General features: G+C 41.5%; 1 protein-coding gene across 1 annotated transcript in view; it reads left to right on the top strand.

Annotated features, from left to right (window-relative positions):
* The first annotated feature begins 662 nt into the window (after window positions 1–662).
* Window positions 663–15,413, top strand: part of galnt12 (UDP-N-acetyl-alpha-D-galactosamine:polypeptide N-acetylgalactosaminyltransferase 12) — a 49,662-nt gene continuing 34,911 nt past the window's right edge. Inside the window, exon 1 of the mRNA XM_073054237.1 lies at window positions 663–1,250. Coding sequence (XP_072910338.1) covers window positions 868–1,250 — 383 coding nt within the window. The 5' untranslated portion in view covers window positions 663–867. The remainder of the gene's footprint in view (window positions 1,251–15,413) is intronic.

Below are 15,413 nucleotides of genomic sequence, written 5' to 3'. Positions count from 1 at the left end.
TCCTTTCCAGCTTAACTGCATCTTTCCTATGGCTGGGTAACGAGAATTGCACACAATACTCAGGAGTGTGGACTCGCCCATGACTTGTCGTTGTTGAATGGCAAAGGTGCCAAGCAGGCTCTTCACCACTCTGTCTACCTGCGTCACCACCTTTAAAGAACGCAGAACTGATCCTTATGGCACATTTCGTTCATTCGTCCATCGTGCAACGATGAGAACCACTCTACCTATCTGCAATTTGTAGTGGCTGGACTGGTCTGTGGGTATGCAGATGGCTGGAGTGGCCAATTCCACACTCGAAAAGTCTTTTTTGGCAGTGTGGACAGAAGATGCCAACCACGTTGGGATGGGCGTCACTGGCCCGGGCTGCCACATGAGTTGGAAGAGCTGATGGAGCTTTTCTGTTAGTGCTGTACCACCTTCCTTGTAGGCCTCAGTTGGTATTAAGTCTGAAAAACAACCTTCCAAATCCATACTCCGCTCATTTTGTCTTCATTTGGTCAGCCCACCCTTGGATCCCATGCGGTCAAATCTTCCACACCAATCTATTATGCGAGAAATTGTCAAAAACCCCGATAACACCCATGACGATAAAGTCCGTCAGACCCCCGTCTCCCTGACGACGATTCAACATTCGGCTGGCTCTTTGGCCGCGCCCACTCCGGGTGACGTCGGCGGCCGGGGTTGGTTCCGGAGTTGCTTGTTGGAGTTCGCGGCGGGACATGCGAGTGTAGCCGGTCGGTATCCCACTTTGGCGACGGTGAGCCTGTTGCACCGCTACCCACTGCAGTTCCCCGCGGATGGTGGTGGCCTGAAGCCCCAGCATTTGGCTCCAGAGCTCGGGGTCCGGGGCCGTTGCAGAGGGCGATGGTGCTGGGCCGGCGACGGCGCGCCAAGCCGTTCCTGCTGATCTGCTTTGGAATGATCGTCGTGGGATTCGTGATTCTGAGCTGGAGCGGGCGGGACGACGAGAAGGAAGGGGGCGCGGAGCGTCAAGCGCCCGCTGCGGCGGCGGGAGGAGGAGGCGGTGACCACACCGACGATGAGTACGAGCAGTTGAGAAGACCCGTTTACGAGAAGCCACCGCTGGACGAGAACGCTCTGGGAGAACTGGGCAAAGCCGTTCGTCTGGACTTGCAGGGGGAAGAGAAGAAGAAGGAGGAAGAGATGATCAACAAGCATCAGATCAACATATACGTGAGCGACAGGATCTCTCTGCGCCGCCGGCTGCCCGAGAGATGGAACCCGCTGTGAGTAAGGACCAGCCTTCCCAGCAACTGGAGCCCACGGCTCCTCTCCCCTTTTCACTTGCAGCCCACAGTCCCTCTTCACTTCTCACGTTAAGCCCCACCCTTCACCACAGCTTTTGTCCGATTTATAAAAAAAACTGATAAGGACTTGTATGGCCAAATGGATACCTTTGTTGTAGCAATTTAATGATTTTATGATTCACCTTTACTTTCCTGATAATCCACGTAGCAGTCTGCTGTCTTCGTATGCAAACTGTTTGTAATTGGCTGCTTTCCAATAATATTAGTCATTTAGAAATAAGTTTTGTGCGTTTTTGGTGCCAACTGAGTGATAGTGGAGAAGTTGGGAAAGAATGTTTCCTGATAGTCTATAAGCTCATCACCTGAATTAACAAGTTATTTCACTAGTATTATATGCAGTGGAAATCTTACGTGACCTTTCAGCTCTTTAATCAAATTATCTCTGCAAGTGTCATCATAATTAGCAGTAGAACTTCTTTTGGTGTATTTGAAATGCATGATTATATTGCAAAAACTGGCCATTGTATGTTAGAGAGTAAGGTGCTCCTATGCATTCTCTTGGCAGACGAAGATCACTTGGCCCTTCAAACCTGCTGCAACATTTATTAAGATTATGGCTAATCTGATTTTAATCTTATTTGCATATTATTGTCTATGCACAGAAATTTTTCATGTTGCTTAGCAAATATCTATTTGTCCCTTGTGTAATAATATGCCAGGTTTGTTTCCATTATCCTTTGGGGGGGGGGGGGGTAGTGTTCCAAAGGAACATGGTCCTCCCAAGGACACACAGTACCCGAAGGAAATAAAATTGGCTCATCATTTTTTTAAAAAATTGGTAACACCTTTGTTTTTAAATTGTGATGCTTTCTAGATCCTCCTCTAAACGGAATTACCCTCGCACTGCCTACTATGTCAAGTCCATTCAAGATCTTAAATTCGAAACATGTGAGACTCCATACTCTTTTGAACACTAGTGGATACAAACCTAGCCATTCCAGATGTTGGTCCTAGTAAATCTTTTCCAAACTACATTAATGTGCATCTGTAAATAGTGACACTGATATTGTGTCTGATATTCCAGATATGCCATTGATGCCCACTGAACATGAAGTATGAGATTGCCACTTCGACATTCATGTCCCGTGCAACAAACAATGATCTGTTTGCTTTCCAAATAACTTGCTGTATCTGCATACTAGTCTTCAGTCAATCATGCACTAATACTCCAGGTCCTCTGCAGTCTTTCACCATTTAGGTAATGTACTTCCCTGCCAAAATGAACAATTTAATTTTCCAGCATTATGCTCCATTTGCTAAATGTTTTCCCATTCACACAATGCATCTACATTGTATTTTTAATACGTCTGGGTAGTCTCCAGCCCCTTGGTATGAACATCGAATTCTCCAACTTCCGGTAATTCCGTCCCTCTCCCTTCCCCCATCCCACTTCCACTCTGCCTCCTCTTCCAGCTGCCTATCACTTCTCTCATGATTCTGCCTTCTTCTACTACCCATAGTGCTTTCCCCTTACATTCCTTCTTCACCTCTCCTGCCTATCCCCTCCCTGCTTCCCCTCCCCCAACCCTTTGACCTTTCCTCTGATTGGTTTTTCACCTGGCACCTTCCACCCTCTCCCCACCTTCTTTGGAGGGCCCCTGCCCCCTCCTCCTTCAGTCCTGACGAAGGGTCTTGGCCCGAAACGTTGACTGCTCATTTCAACAGATGCTGCCCAACCTGCTGAGTTCATCCAGCTTGTTTGTACGTGTTGTATTTTTAACAGTCTGATGTAAATTGTTAAAATTGAGGCCCTTGTATTGATCTCTACAGTACATCATGCTCTCTTGTCAATTGGAAAACTACTGATTTCTCCAAATTCCTTTACAAAATAGGAGGCTTTCGGTCCATTGAGTTTGTGCTAGTTCAGAGGCCAACCTCATTCACCCACCAATTTTCTCTGTAACCTCTTCTATTCCTATCAATTGCCTTGGATGTCGGCACTTACTCTCACATGAGGGGCAACAGATAGTAAATCAATTTAGCATGTTACAGGAAGTGGGAATATCGTGGTCACAAGAAGAACATGCAAACTTCCTGCAGTCAATGCTGTTGGTCAGGATTGACTCTGAATTACTGTAGTTGTGAGACAGCATCTATACTAGCTGTGTCTAGTTTGTGGGTATTTGTAGAATCATAGTCCGTTTTAATATCACTGTTATATGCTGTGAAATTTGTTGTTTTGCAACAGCAGTACATTGTAATGCATAAAAAACTTTAAACTACTGTAAGAAACATATATGAAAGTTAAATAAGTAGTTCAAAAAGAAATGTTTTAAAAAGTGAGGTAGTGTTCATCGATACATTGTCCATTCAGAAATCTGATGGAGCAGGGGAAGCAACTGGAGGTGTTTGCAGGTTCCTGTACCACCTTGATGGTAGCATTGAAAAGAGGGCATGTTCTGCGTGATAGTGGATGGGGAGGGGCGTCCTTAATGATGGATGCTGTCTTTTTTTTGGAGGCATTACCGTTTGAAGGTGTCACTGATGCTGGGGAGGTTAGAGCCAATGATAGAGTTGGGTGAGTTTACAATTTGCTGCAGCTTTTTCTGGTCCTGTGCAGTGGCCCCTCCGTACCAAATGACGACGCAACCACAGTGGATTGCTCTCCACAGTTCATTTATAGAAATTTGCAAGAGTTTTTGGTGTCATGCTGTCTCCTCAAACTCTTAATGAAATATAGCTCCTGTCATGCCTTTTTTTGTAATTGCCTCAATGTGTTAGCCAAGGTTAGAACTTAAGCGATGTTGACACCCAGGAACCTGAAACTGCTGACCCCCTTGATGCAGACAGGTGTATGTGTTCCCTTGACTTGCCCTTCCTGAAGTCCACAATCAATTCCTTAGACACTTCATAAATCGAGCTGGTGATCAGCTACATGCATTGTCAGGAAGTTTGGGATTAATTAGGAATTTTGTAGTACCTTAATTAAAAAAAAATATGTTAGAAAGTAAAAGATGGCCATGTAGCAATATTGGTAAGTAATATAAAAACAAATGTAGTTATGTTTTCTGTATAGGAAAAGAAGAAAAAAAGCCTAAAAGGAAGATTTCTGTGCAGAGGGTGAAGAGGTTTACAGGATTTTCTTTGGGAGAACGAGGGAAAAATAGCTTGGATGAACATTGGACTGGAAATGTTTTCTTTGCCACAAAGGAGACAGAAGAGGGATTTAGTTAAAGTCTTTCAATTGCTTGTTTACAGTAAATAGCAAGGATCTGTTTCTCTTTACTAAAGAATTAAAAGGCAATGAATATTAAAGTAATTGGTTGAAGGATTACAGTGACAATCAGGAAATTTTGTCGTATCCCTAGAGTTGCAAGTGCCTGAAACTTAAGTGGTAGAGATGAAACCATTTTTGAAGGTGACTGAATGTATATTTGAAGACCTGTGTCCGGCAGGATTACAGATCATCATCATTATGTGCCGTGTCACATGATCCTGGTCTTTGACCTTGATTGTCCCTGCCACATTTTTCTGCAGAAGTGATTCGCCATTGCCTTCTTCTGGGCAATGTCTTTACAAGACGGGTGACTCCAGCCATTATCAATACTCTTCAGAGATTGTTCGTCTGGCATCAGTGGTCCCATAATCAGGACTTCTAATATGCACCAGCTGCTCATATGACCACCCACCACCTGCTCCCATGGCTTCATGTAACCCAGATTGGGGGGCTAACAGGTGCTGCACCTTGACCTGCAGGTTGGCGGAGGGAAAAAGTGCCTTACACCTCATTTGGGAGAGACAATATCTCCACCAGGTTACAGACACAAAGTGAAGTTGGGATGTGTAGCCCCTATGACCTTCTCTGCCTTAGTACTTCTGATTCTTTTTATGATTCAGTAGATAAGATCGATTGATTATAGCCTTCCAAAAATCTTTAGGTTCCAAAAACTGGAAACCTGTTAATGAGATGTCCTTACTAAGGTAAAGGGTGGGTGTGGGAAAAAGAGTAAATAGACATTCTGTTTTTATTAGAAACAATATTATATTCAATTACTGAGGTAAAGGCAGAATATTTGGAAACTTATAACCTGATTAAATTGAGCTGTTCGGTTTCATGACTTCATGAATGGGAAAACAAACCTGTCTGACAAATTTATTATGATTGCTTCTTGAAACATAGAAAACCTACAGCATAATACAGGCCCTTCAGCCCACAGAGCTGTGCCGAACATGTCCTTACCTTAGAACTTTACCCATAGCCCTCTATTTTTCTAAGCTCCATGTACCCATCTAGGAGTCTCTTAAAAGACCCTATCATTTCCGCCTCCACCACCACCGCCAGCAGCCCATTCTATGTAGTCACCACTCTCTGAGTACAAAAACTTACCCCCTGACATCTCCTCTGTTCCTACTTCTAAGCACCTTAAAAGTATGCCCTCTCGTGCTAGCCATTTCAGCCCTGGGGAAAAGCCTCTGACTATCCACACGATCAATGCCTCTCATCATCTTATACATCTCTATCAGGTCACCTCTCATCCTCCGTCGCTCCAAGGAGGAAAGGCCGAGTTCACTCAACCTATTCTCATAAGGCATGCTCCCTAATCCAGGCAACATCCTTGTAAATCTACTGTGCACCCTTTCTATGGTTTCCACGTCCTTCTTATAGTGAGGCGACCAGATTTGAGCACAGTATCCAAGTGGGGACTGACCAAGGTCCTATATAGCTGGAACATTACCTCTCAGCTCTTAAACTCAATCCCATGATTGGTGAAGGCCAATGCATCGAATACTTTCTTAACCACAGAGTCAACCTGCGTAGCAGCTTTGAGTGTCTTATGGACTTGGACCCCAAGATTCCTCTGATCCTCCACACTGCCAAGAGTCTTACCATTAATGCTATATTCTGTCATCATCATATTTAACCTACCAAAATGAACCACCTCATACTTATCTGGGTTGAACTCCATCCACCACTTCTCAGCCCATTTTTGCATCCTATCAATGTCCTGTTGTAACCTCTGACAGCCCTCCACACTATCCACAACACCCCCAATCTTTGTGTCATCATCATATTTACTAACCTATCCCTCCACTTCCTCATCAAGGTCATTGATGAATATTACAAAGAGTAGGGGTCCCAGAACAGATCCCTGAGGCACACCACTGGTCACTGACCTCCATGCAGAATATGACCTGTCTACAACCACTCTTCGCCTTCTGTGGGCAAAGCAGTTCTGAATCCACAAAGCAATATCCCCTTGGATCCCATGCCTCCTTACTTTCTCAGTAAGCCTTGCATGGGGTACCTTATCAAATGTCTTGCTGAAATCCTTATACACTACATCTACTGTTCTACCTTTATCAACATGTTTAGTCAGAGTTATCAGCCAGAGTGGATAGCAGGGAACCTGCAGATGTAGAATTTGTATTTTTCAAAAGATGTTCAGAAAGATTGGAAATTAATAGATTGGCATGGATAAAGAGCCTGTTTTTTGGGTTGGAAACATAACCAGTGGGATGTTACATGGATGAGTACTCGGACTGCAGCTGTTTGCAATATTTAATAATTTGGAGGAAGGATGCCCAATGTGTGTGGGAGGTGGTGGAAAGTAAACTGGGGAGACACAGTTTATAGAGAGATCAGTGAAGTGATTGGGGTGAATGAAATTTGTAGAGTATAATGTATGAAGCCTTTTTTAAAAAAACTTTGGAGGGATGAATGAAAAAGCAGATTATTATTTGAACAGAAGGCTACTGAGGGTTACTGTTCCTCCAATAAATGAAGCAGGTATAACAGGAAATGCTGGTAGATTCTTTTAAATTTTCCTTCATCTATATACTTTCTGCCCCATCTTCCCTTTCACAAAATTGAATTTCCAAAGTTGCAAAAAGAAAGAAAAATGATATTCTGTCCATATCTGACAGGCCAGTTGTGGTTTCCCTGGTGCAACTTGACTAAGCACATATGAGACCTTAGCTACAGTACTGAGATCTTTGAAAGGAGTTCAGAGAATGTTCACACCCAGTCTGTTGATTGGATAATTGAAGAATGAGAAACAATCTTTATCGAAACATATTGGAGGGGGCCGTGATTTGACAGGGAAAATGCTGGGAGGTTATTTACCCTTATTAGAAAGCCGAGGACTAGAATAAGGGGATACAGATTTCAAGTTCAGATGATGAATTTCTTCTCTGAGGATTGCAGGTTTCTGATATTCTGATATTTCTTTCCCCCAAAAGTGTTGAATGTTAACTCCTTGACTATATTCAAAGCTGAGAAAGATGTGATCAATAGGGGAAACAATGGTTATGAGAATAGAGGAGGAAAGTTGGATTAATCATGATCTTATTGAATGGCAGAGTAGGCCCAAGGGGCCGTATAGCTTATTCCTGTTCTTACTAAGAGTCTGATTTACTAACTTACTAATAGGCTATGGACAGAATGCTGTTCTTCTGCACTTTATAAATTCAGTTCTATGGGGAGGGGATGGGAAAGACAATACATGGTGAGGGAAAATTTAAAATAGTTGTCTGGTAACACTTGCCTTCACTGTAATCAAATTTTACCACAAAATTGCCTTGTGTTTGCTCTTGTGAAATAGGTGGCTTAATTTCATTGCTTAATAACAATTCTACAGATCAAGGGCAATGCTAATTTTCATGTCTAGAAGTTGTAAATTGCTACTGATGTACATGAAAAACATCCAGTAATGTACAGTCGGCCCTCCTTATCCGCAGGTTCGGCATGTGCAGATTCAACCAACTGCGGATCGGGAAAACCCAGAAGTTCTCTCTCCAGCAGTTGTTGTTTGAGCATGTATAGACTTTTTTCTTGTCATTATTCCCTGAACAATACAGTATAACAACTATTTATACAGCATTTACATTGTATTAGGTATTATAAGTAATCTAGAGATGATTTAAAGTATATGGGAGGATGTGCATAGGTTACTGCGGATCAGGAATCGAAAAATAAAATGGAAGTTCTCTAAGTTGGAACAGGTACATCCGGTATTATTTAGCGTCAGTTAGTCAAACGTTTGTCATGGTATATAGTATATATTACCTTTCTATGCATATAAAACACAAGTATGTATGTATTTCAATAGTTAAACCACTGCATTGCTCAGTAATAATTGTAGCTTTCATCGGGGCAGGGCCTTCACATGCTTTATTATTCTCACTTTATCCTTTAAAATTGTTCTGATCGTTGACCGACTGTAGCCTGACGCTTTTCCAATGACTGATGGTGTTTCACCTCTTTCCGATGGCTTTATTATTTCCACTTTATTTTCAATCGTGATCGTTTTCCAGAACAAAAACACTGCAACATCCTAAAGTCCACTGCACTGAGGCAGGTTAAATAAGGTCCGGAGTTCCTCTGGGTCCTAAAGTCCACCAACTTGAGCATCTGCGTTTTTTGGTATTCATGGGGAGGTCCTGGAACCAATCCCCCCGCGAATAAGGAGGGCCGACTGTATATAATTCTAAACCAGAAGCTCTGCATTATTTATGGACAACTAATTCATCATGTGATTATTTCAGCACTCTGAAATGGTTCTTTGTTGTCTTGCCTAACCTGAAAAGGAGAAAGTTTGAATCATGATTCAAACTGAGCTGATAGAGAAGTTTCCCAGTGATATTTTGTGTTAAATAAAATACACGTTGAGGAAGTTGGTGGGAGATGAGAGATAGTTGCTAAAGAGTTAGAAACTAAACTTCACACACATTGTCCATGTTTGAAGTGTGACATTTGATTCCTGTCATCGATATGAATGTGAAAAATATACGTTGGATTCAAGTTTATCAAGCTCAAATTTATACACTCGCCTTATATGTGAGATTTTATTTTAGTTTTGAAATTGGCAAAACTTGATTGTAAATGTCAGCTGTGAAAATGTGCTCTCACTCAATCTCTGAATTCTTGGATCAGGAATGTTAATGTTGATTAAGAGTTCAGTGCCACATTCCACATTTTCTAATGCTGCACTTGTGGCGTTCTCTGTATGTGGCCATCTCAGTGGATGTTTTTTTCAGATATATTTTAGTAGGGAAAAGCTAGACCTTTGACTTGAAGTAACTGCTGGTGTGCTAGGCCAAGAGAATTGAATCTAGCAATGCTCCAGAGACAGCAGTGTGATATTAGCATACATTAAAAGAGATTTCAAATTTCCAGTATCTTCAATGTTTGGATTTACAAGAAACATCTGTTGACCTTCTGGTTCTTTAGTTCAGAGTAGTTAAGGTTAGTAAACTTGCAATTCAGGCCTAGTAAGTAAAGAATAACAAAAAGAAAAGGGCCCATTCTAATTAAATAGTCAAATGAGCTCATCTTGAACTTCTCTGTCACTCATGCGCTGGGCCCTTGGTCAGCGTGAAAGCACACACCACCTTCCGAACGGCACACACAATCCACCTCGGACAAACAGGTTTCCCACTGAATCGTATGCTACAAATGGTTCTACCCGGTGTCTTCTCTCTTCATCTCCTCTCAAACAAAAACTACAAGCCAAACCTTGGTGTCCCTCACCAGAGAAACCTCCCCTTAATCGGACCATCCTAATTGGACGGCACACATATCTCCTCTCTCCTATCTTCCACTGTAATCCAAACATAAGCTGAAAACAAGCAGCTTGCAAAGAGCAGCACAAAATGAAATACATGCGGTATATCAGTAAAAAATATGAACCAGGGCATCACAAAACGAATAGTGATACATCTGACTTCAGCTGCTTTCTCTTAAACAGCAAGGTGAATTCTATCATATTATGATCACTGTCTCCTAAGGGTTCCTTTACCTCAGTCTCCCTAATCAAATCTGGCTCATTACACAACAACCAATCCAGAATTGTCTTTCCCCAAGTGGCTTCAACCAAAAGCTGCTCTGAAAAGCCACCTCATAGGCGTTCTAAAATATCCCTTTTTTGGGATCCAGCACCAATCTGATTTTGCACAATCTACCCGTATTGAAATCCCCAATGACCAGCATAAGGTTGCTGCTTTTACATGCTTTTTCTCTCTCCTGTTGTAATTTGTATTCTATATCCTGTTTACTATTTGAAAGCTTGTATATAACTCCCATCAAGGTCTTCTTACCCTTGCAGTTTCTTAACTCTACTCACAAGGATTCCACATCTTCTGATCCTGTGTCACCTCTTTCCAAGGGTTTGATTTTTTTTTAACCAACAAAGCCACCCCCACCCTCTCTGCCCACCTGCCTGCATTCTCTATACAATGTCTATCCTTGGATGTTAAGCTGCAACTATGATCATCTATGACTCAGTGATACTCGTATGTCATGCCTGCCCACCTTGCTGTACTACACGATCATCTGCCTTATTCCTTGTACTGCATGCATTCAAATTACAGTAATACTTTCAGTTATGTATTCAGCACCTTTTTCAATTTTGTTCTCGTTACGTTTTTAAACTCATCCCACTGACTGCAGTTTTGCCTTATCATCTGCCTGTCCTTCCTATTCCTCCATGTTTGGGTAAAGTCTTAATCAGATCTACACTGAGTAGACCTGGCAAAACGTCAGGTAGTGTTGAGCAGATAATTGTTAAGTGCCACTTGATAGCAATGTCAAAAACACCTTTCATTTCTTTGCTGATCATTGGGTATGGACTTAGCTGCACAAGGCTTTATCCTGATTTTGTGAAGTGAACATACTTTGTCAGTTTGTTTCACACAGCTCAGTGCTGGTATTGTAACTACACTTAAATAGCTAGGCTAGAGGGACAGCTACTTCTGGGGTGCCGGTTGTCAGAACCAAAGGAAGTATGTTGTACGCCCCCTCGCCTTTATTGTGTCCGGTACTTGGTTGGTTGTTGGTATCATGTAGAGTGAATGGAAATGGCTGAAAACTAGGTTTTGCAGTGGTGGGGATCCTGGGAGGAAGCCAGGACATATTGTCCACACTCAGCAATTTAGGAATATCTTCTTCCCATCTGTCATCAGATTTCTGAACCACTCATGAATCACCCTCACTATTCCTATATACTATCTTGTAATTTATAGTAATTTAATATCTTTGCATTGGAATGCTGCTGTACAACAATGCATTTCACTGTATGTACAGTTGGTCCTCCATATCCGCGGGGTTTTGGTTCCGGGACCCCCCCCCCCCCCCCCCCACGGATAACAAATTCCACAGGTGCACAAGTCCCGTGTATAAAATGATGTAGTATTTGCATATAACCTACGCACATCCTCCTGTATGCTTTAAATCATCTCTAGATTACTTATAATACCTAATACAATGTAAATGCTATGTAAATAATTGTTACACTGCATTGTTTAGGGAATAATGACAAGAAAAAATGTCTGTACGTGTTCAGTACGGATGCAATCATCGCAGCTCTGCTGGGAATGCTGATGCTGTCTTGCTTTGACCACTTAATTGCTTTTTAGGAGCCATTTTTTCATAGAAACAAGGGGTGCACACAACACAAGTAGTGACCGAATGAGACGTGAGGCGAACAGTGCTCAAACAATGATTGCTGGAGAGAGAACTTTTGGGTTTTTTTCCGATCCCGATCTGCGGTTGGTTGAATCTGCGGATGCGGAACCCGTGGATACAGAGGGCCGGCTGTACATCTGATAAATCTAAATCTGAATCTAAGTGATAATGAACCTGATTCTGATTTTAATGAATCAATGCTGTTTGATCCCCAGGCAAAACCACTGTCCAGAATTTGTATCTTTGTATTAATGCAGTGACACTCCAGCCACTATGGATATTGTTACAGCCCATTAACTTGAGCCCTAACAACGGGGTTACAATGAGGTTTGTGTTGAAAAGTATGCTGATAGCTATTCTTCTGAAATAGAGGTCAAAGTGTTGGTCACAGACTCTGAAAGGCAAAGGAGCTGGAACAGCCTTATCTCACTTTCTTTAGGCAGTTTTGTAAGTTAGCTCCATCAGTCAATCATTAGCATTTAGCAAGCAAGTAAAAGTAGATTAAAAGGTTGAAGGAATGGCTTTTGGTAGAGCAGGAAACATTGAAAATCAATGCATTAACGAATCATCAACCTGGTTGTATATTGTAATCCAATCTGTGGTTTAAACACTCTTGACCGTCTTCAGTTAATAGAGTTATAGGAAAGTACAGCACAGAAACAGACTTTTCAGCCCACCTAGTCTGTGCCAAATCAATTAAACTGCCTACTGCCATTGATCTACACCTGGGCCATAGCCCTCCATACTCCTACCATCCATGTGCCTATCCAGACTTCCCTTAAATGTTCAAATTAAACTCATGTGCACCACTTGTGCTGACAGCTTGTTCTATGCTCTCATGACCTCTGAGTGAAGAAGTTTCCTCTTGTGTTCCCCTTAAGCTTTCACCTTTCACCCTTAAATTACCTACAACTGCTGCAAGAAAAATGATGCAATCTGCTGTTTGCTTTGATACCTTTATCAAATTTGTGCAATGTTTGAGTCAGCATTCGAGTTTAGAGGGTAAGGCTCTGCTCTTGAAATTGTCTGAAGTTGTAAATTTCGGTTGTAAGGTAAGCTGTCAATTCCTAGTTGAGAGACTGAACAGGACGAGAGATGATCTTATTGAAACTAATATTGAGAATGCTTATAATAATAATTACCACACAGCTCTTTCCCTGGAGAGTCCAGAATGGTGGGGAAGAGTGCTGGTGCTGATGGTGATAGAAGGATGAAAAACACTTGGGGTAAGGTTATTTAGCTCAGGCATAGAGAAATTTGCTCCATTCTGTGTATATGAATCTGAATAATTCTCTTCCTATGAATTCAAGACTGAAATAAATATTTTTTAAAATCAAGAAATAATGGAAATAGCAACCAGAACTGAGCTGTATAATTTTATTGAATGGCAGATAAAGCTTGAGGAATCTTGTCATGTTGCTTTTGCTATTTGTGTTCTTAGGTTCTTAATTCTGATATATAGTAATACTGCAGTTTGGTGTTCTCAGTTTTATTGCTCAAAGTATTTCAATAGAACAAAATAAATACATAAAGTAGTAGCAACAATATCATAACATTTAAAAATTGTTTTATTTTGAATTTGGAAGTTTCAGGTAATTATTCTGATGAAAATTGATTCCATACATATACAATTTGCTCTGTTGAGATTGGAGAAGCTGTTCAGCAATCATGTTAATAATGCACTAAAAAGACAGTTCAACAATGTTTGACATTATTGCACCGGAGTTATCATAGAAAGTTGCATTTCAAAGCAATCATCCCAGCCCCAGCACATCACTGCAGAAATTCTGTAAGGTAATATCCTGGGCTCAGCCACAGGCAATTGCTTTGTCAGTGCTGGCCTTACATCATGAGATCTGAAGTAGGAATATTGTCTGATATGGACTGCGCAACGTTCATTTCCAATCACAATTCAGCAAATGAAACAGCCCATTGGCTGCATTTAGCATGACTCAAGATAACATTCGGGCATGCACTAATCACTAGTAGGTGACATTTGTGCCACAGAAGTACCAGGCAATGGCCATCTCCCATCAGATAATACCTAAACCCCATCAGTATAATTGTCCTGGTGTCACCACAGGCCAGAAACCCCACACAAGTGGTGAGCAATTCAGAGGCATCTCTAATGGGTGACTTACCTGATGCCCTCGAATCTTTCTCGCATTTGTATGGAGTGTGAGAAAGTATGAGTTGTGTTAGTACTTGGGACACCTTTGCGTGCCTTATGAAAGATGTGCTGGCATAGGACAGGGTCCAGAGGAACTTAACAAGAATAATTCTGGGAAAGAAATGGTTAACACGTGAGGAGTGTTTGATGGCTGTAGGCCAATACTTGCTGGAGATTAGAAGAATGGGTGGGGGGGGGGAATCTCGTTGAAATCTTATTAAATATTGAAAGGCCTATATAGAGGGAGAGGATGTTTCCTATAGGAGGGAGTCTTGGACCAGAGGGCACAGCCTCAAAAGAGAGTGATGTCTACTTGGAACAGATGAGGAGGAATTTTTTTAGCAAGAGGGTGGGAAATCCGTGGAATTCATTGCTACAGATGCCTGGGGAGGTTGATCATTGGGTATATTTAAAATGGAGGGTGATAGGTTCTTCATTAGTCAGGGTGTCAAATATAACGAAGAGAAGGCAGAAGAAGGGGGTTGAGAAGGATATTAAATTAGCCATGATTGAATAACAGAGCAGACTCAATGGGCCGTGTAGCCTAATTCTGCTCCTATGTCTTATGGTAAATAAGATATTTGCACAATTATTGGTTAAGAACTAGAGGGCTAGTTCATTAAAGCCAGATTTGGCAAGGTGGGCTGAATGGCTTTCTTGTGTGGCATGTGTTTTTGCTTGCTCTCTGTACAACTGGAACAGCCTGAAAAGCTACATCTTCACAATAATCATTCAGTGACTCCAGCTGGAAAACATAGCATGTGGTCTGTGGTAAAATAAGCATTCCAAAGGAAGACCTGTTTTTATTTTGCAAATCTGAACTCCTGCAAATGTTTTATCTAATGCTACAATTTTGGCTTATCACCCAAGAAGTTGGCATTTCTGTACATAATTTAACTTGCCCAGCCCCTTTCAAGGTCTGGGAAACTTAGCTGTGGTACCTATTGATAAATATTTCATATAATCCTTCTCAACAGTAATACCATGTAGTTAGGAAAATTGTCTTACTCATGGCGTAGCAATAAGCGTTGGTAGTAGGAACATACTAATGAAGTTGAATGTGGATGGTAACATTAGAAAGAGTGGTTATTCTCTGATGTTCTTCATTAACTGAACACAGATTCAGTGAATAAGGCCATATATACATAGTAGTTTCATATATATGAAATTTGATTATATATATTGAGGTTGATGATTATTATGAGTGTATTAGTAGGTGAGTTGAAAAGACTTGAGCTGTTGTCTTTAAAATGATTACTGTATCAAAAACGTAAACTATTCTTACCTAACATATCCTTTTAATTTGATAGATACAGAAGTCGTGTAGTTTCAAGTTCAATTGTTATTCGACTATACACATGAATCCAGCCAAATGAAACTGTATTCTTCTGTGATCAGGGTGCCAAACACAATACCAGCAGCACACTGAGTTGCAATAGCAGAACAAACAGTCACAAAAGATACCCAGCCTGAGTCCTTGAGGCCTGTAGGTTGAAGGTACATGGGACAT

The sequence above is a fragment of the Hemitrygon akajei genome, chromosome 8, assembly GCF_048418815.1.
Source record: "Hemitrygon akajei chromosome 8, sHemAka1.3, whole genome shotgun sequence".
NCBI lineage: Eukaryota > Metazoa > Chordata > Chondrichthyes > Myliobatiformes > Dasyatidae > Hemitrygon > Hemitrygon akajei.
Note: the sequence above shows the minus strand (reverse complement) of the source record. Positions and strands in the feature narration are given on the sequence as shown.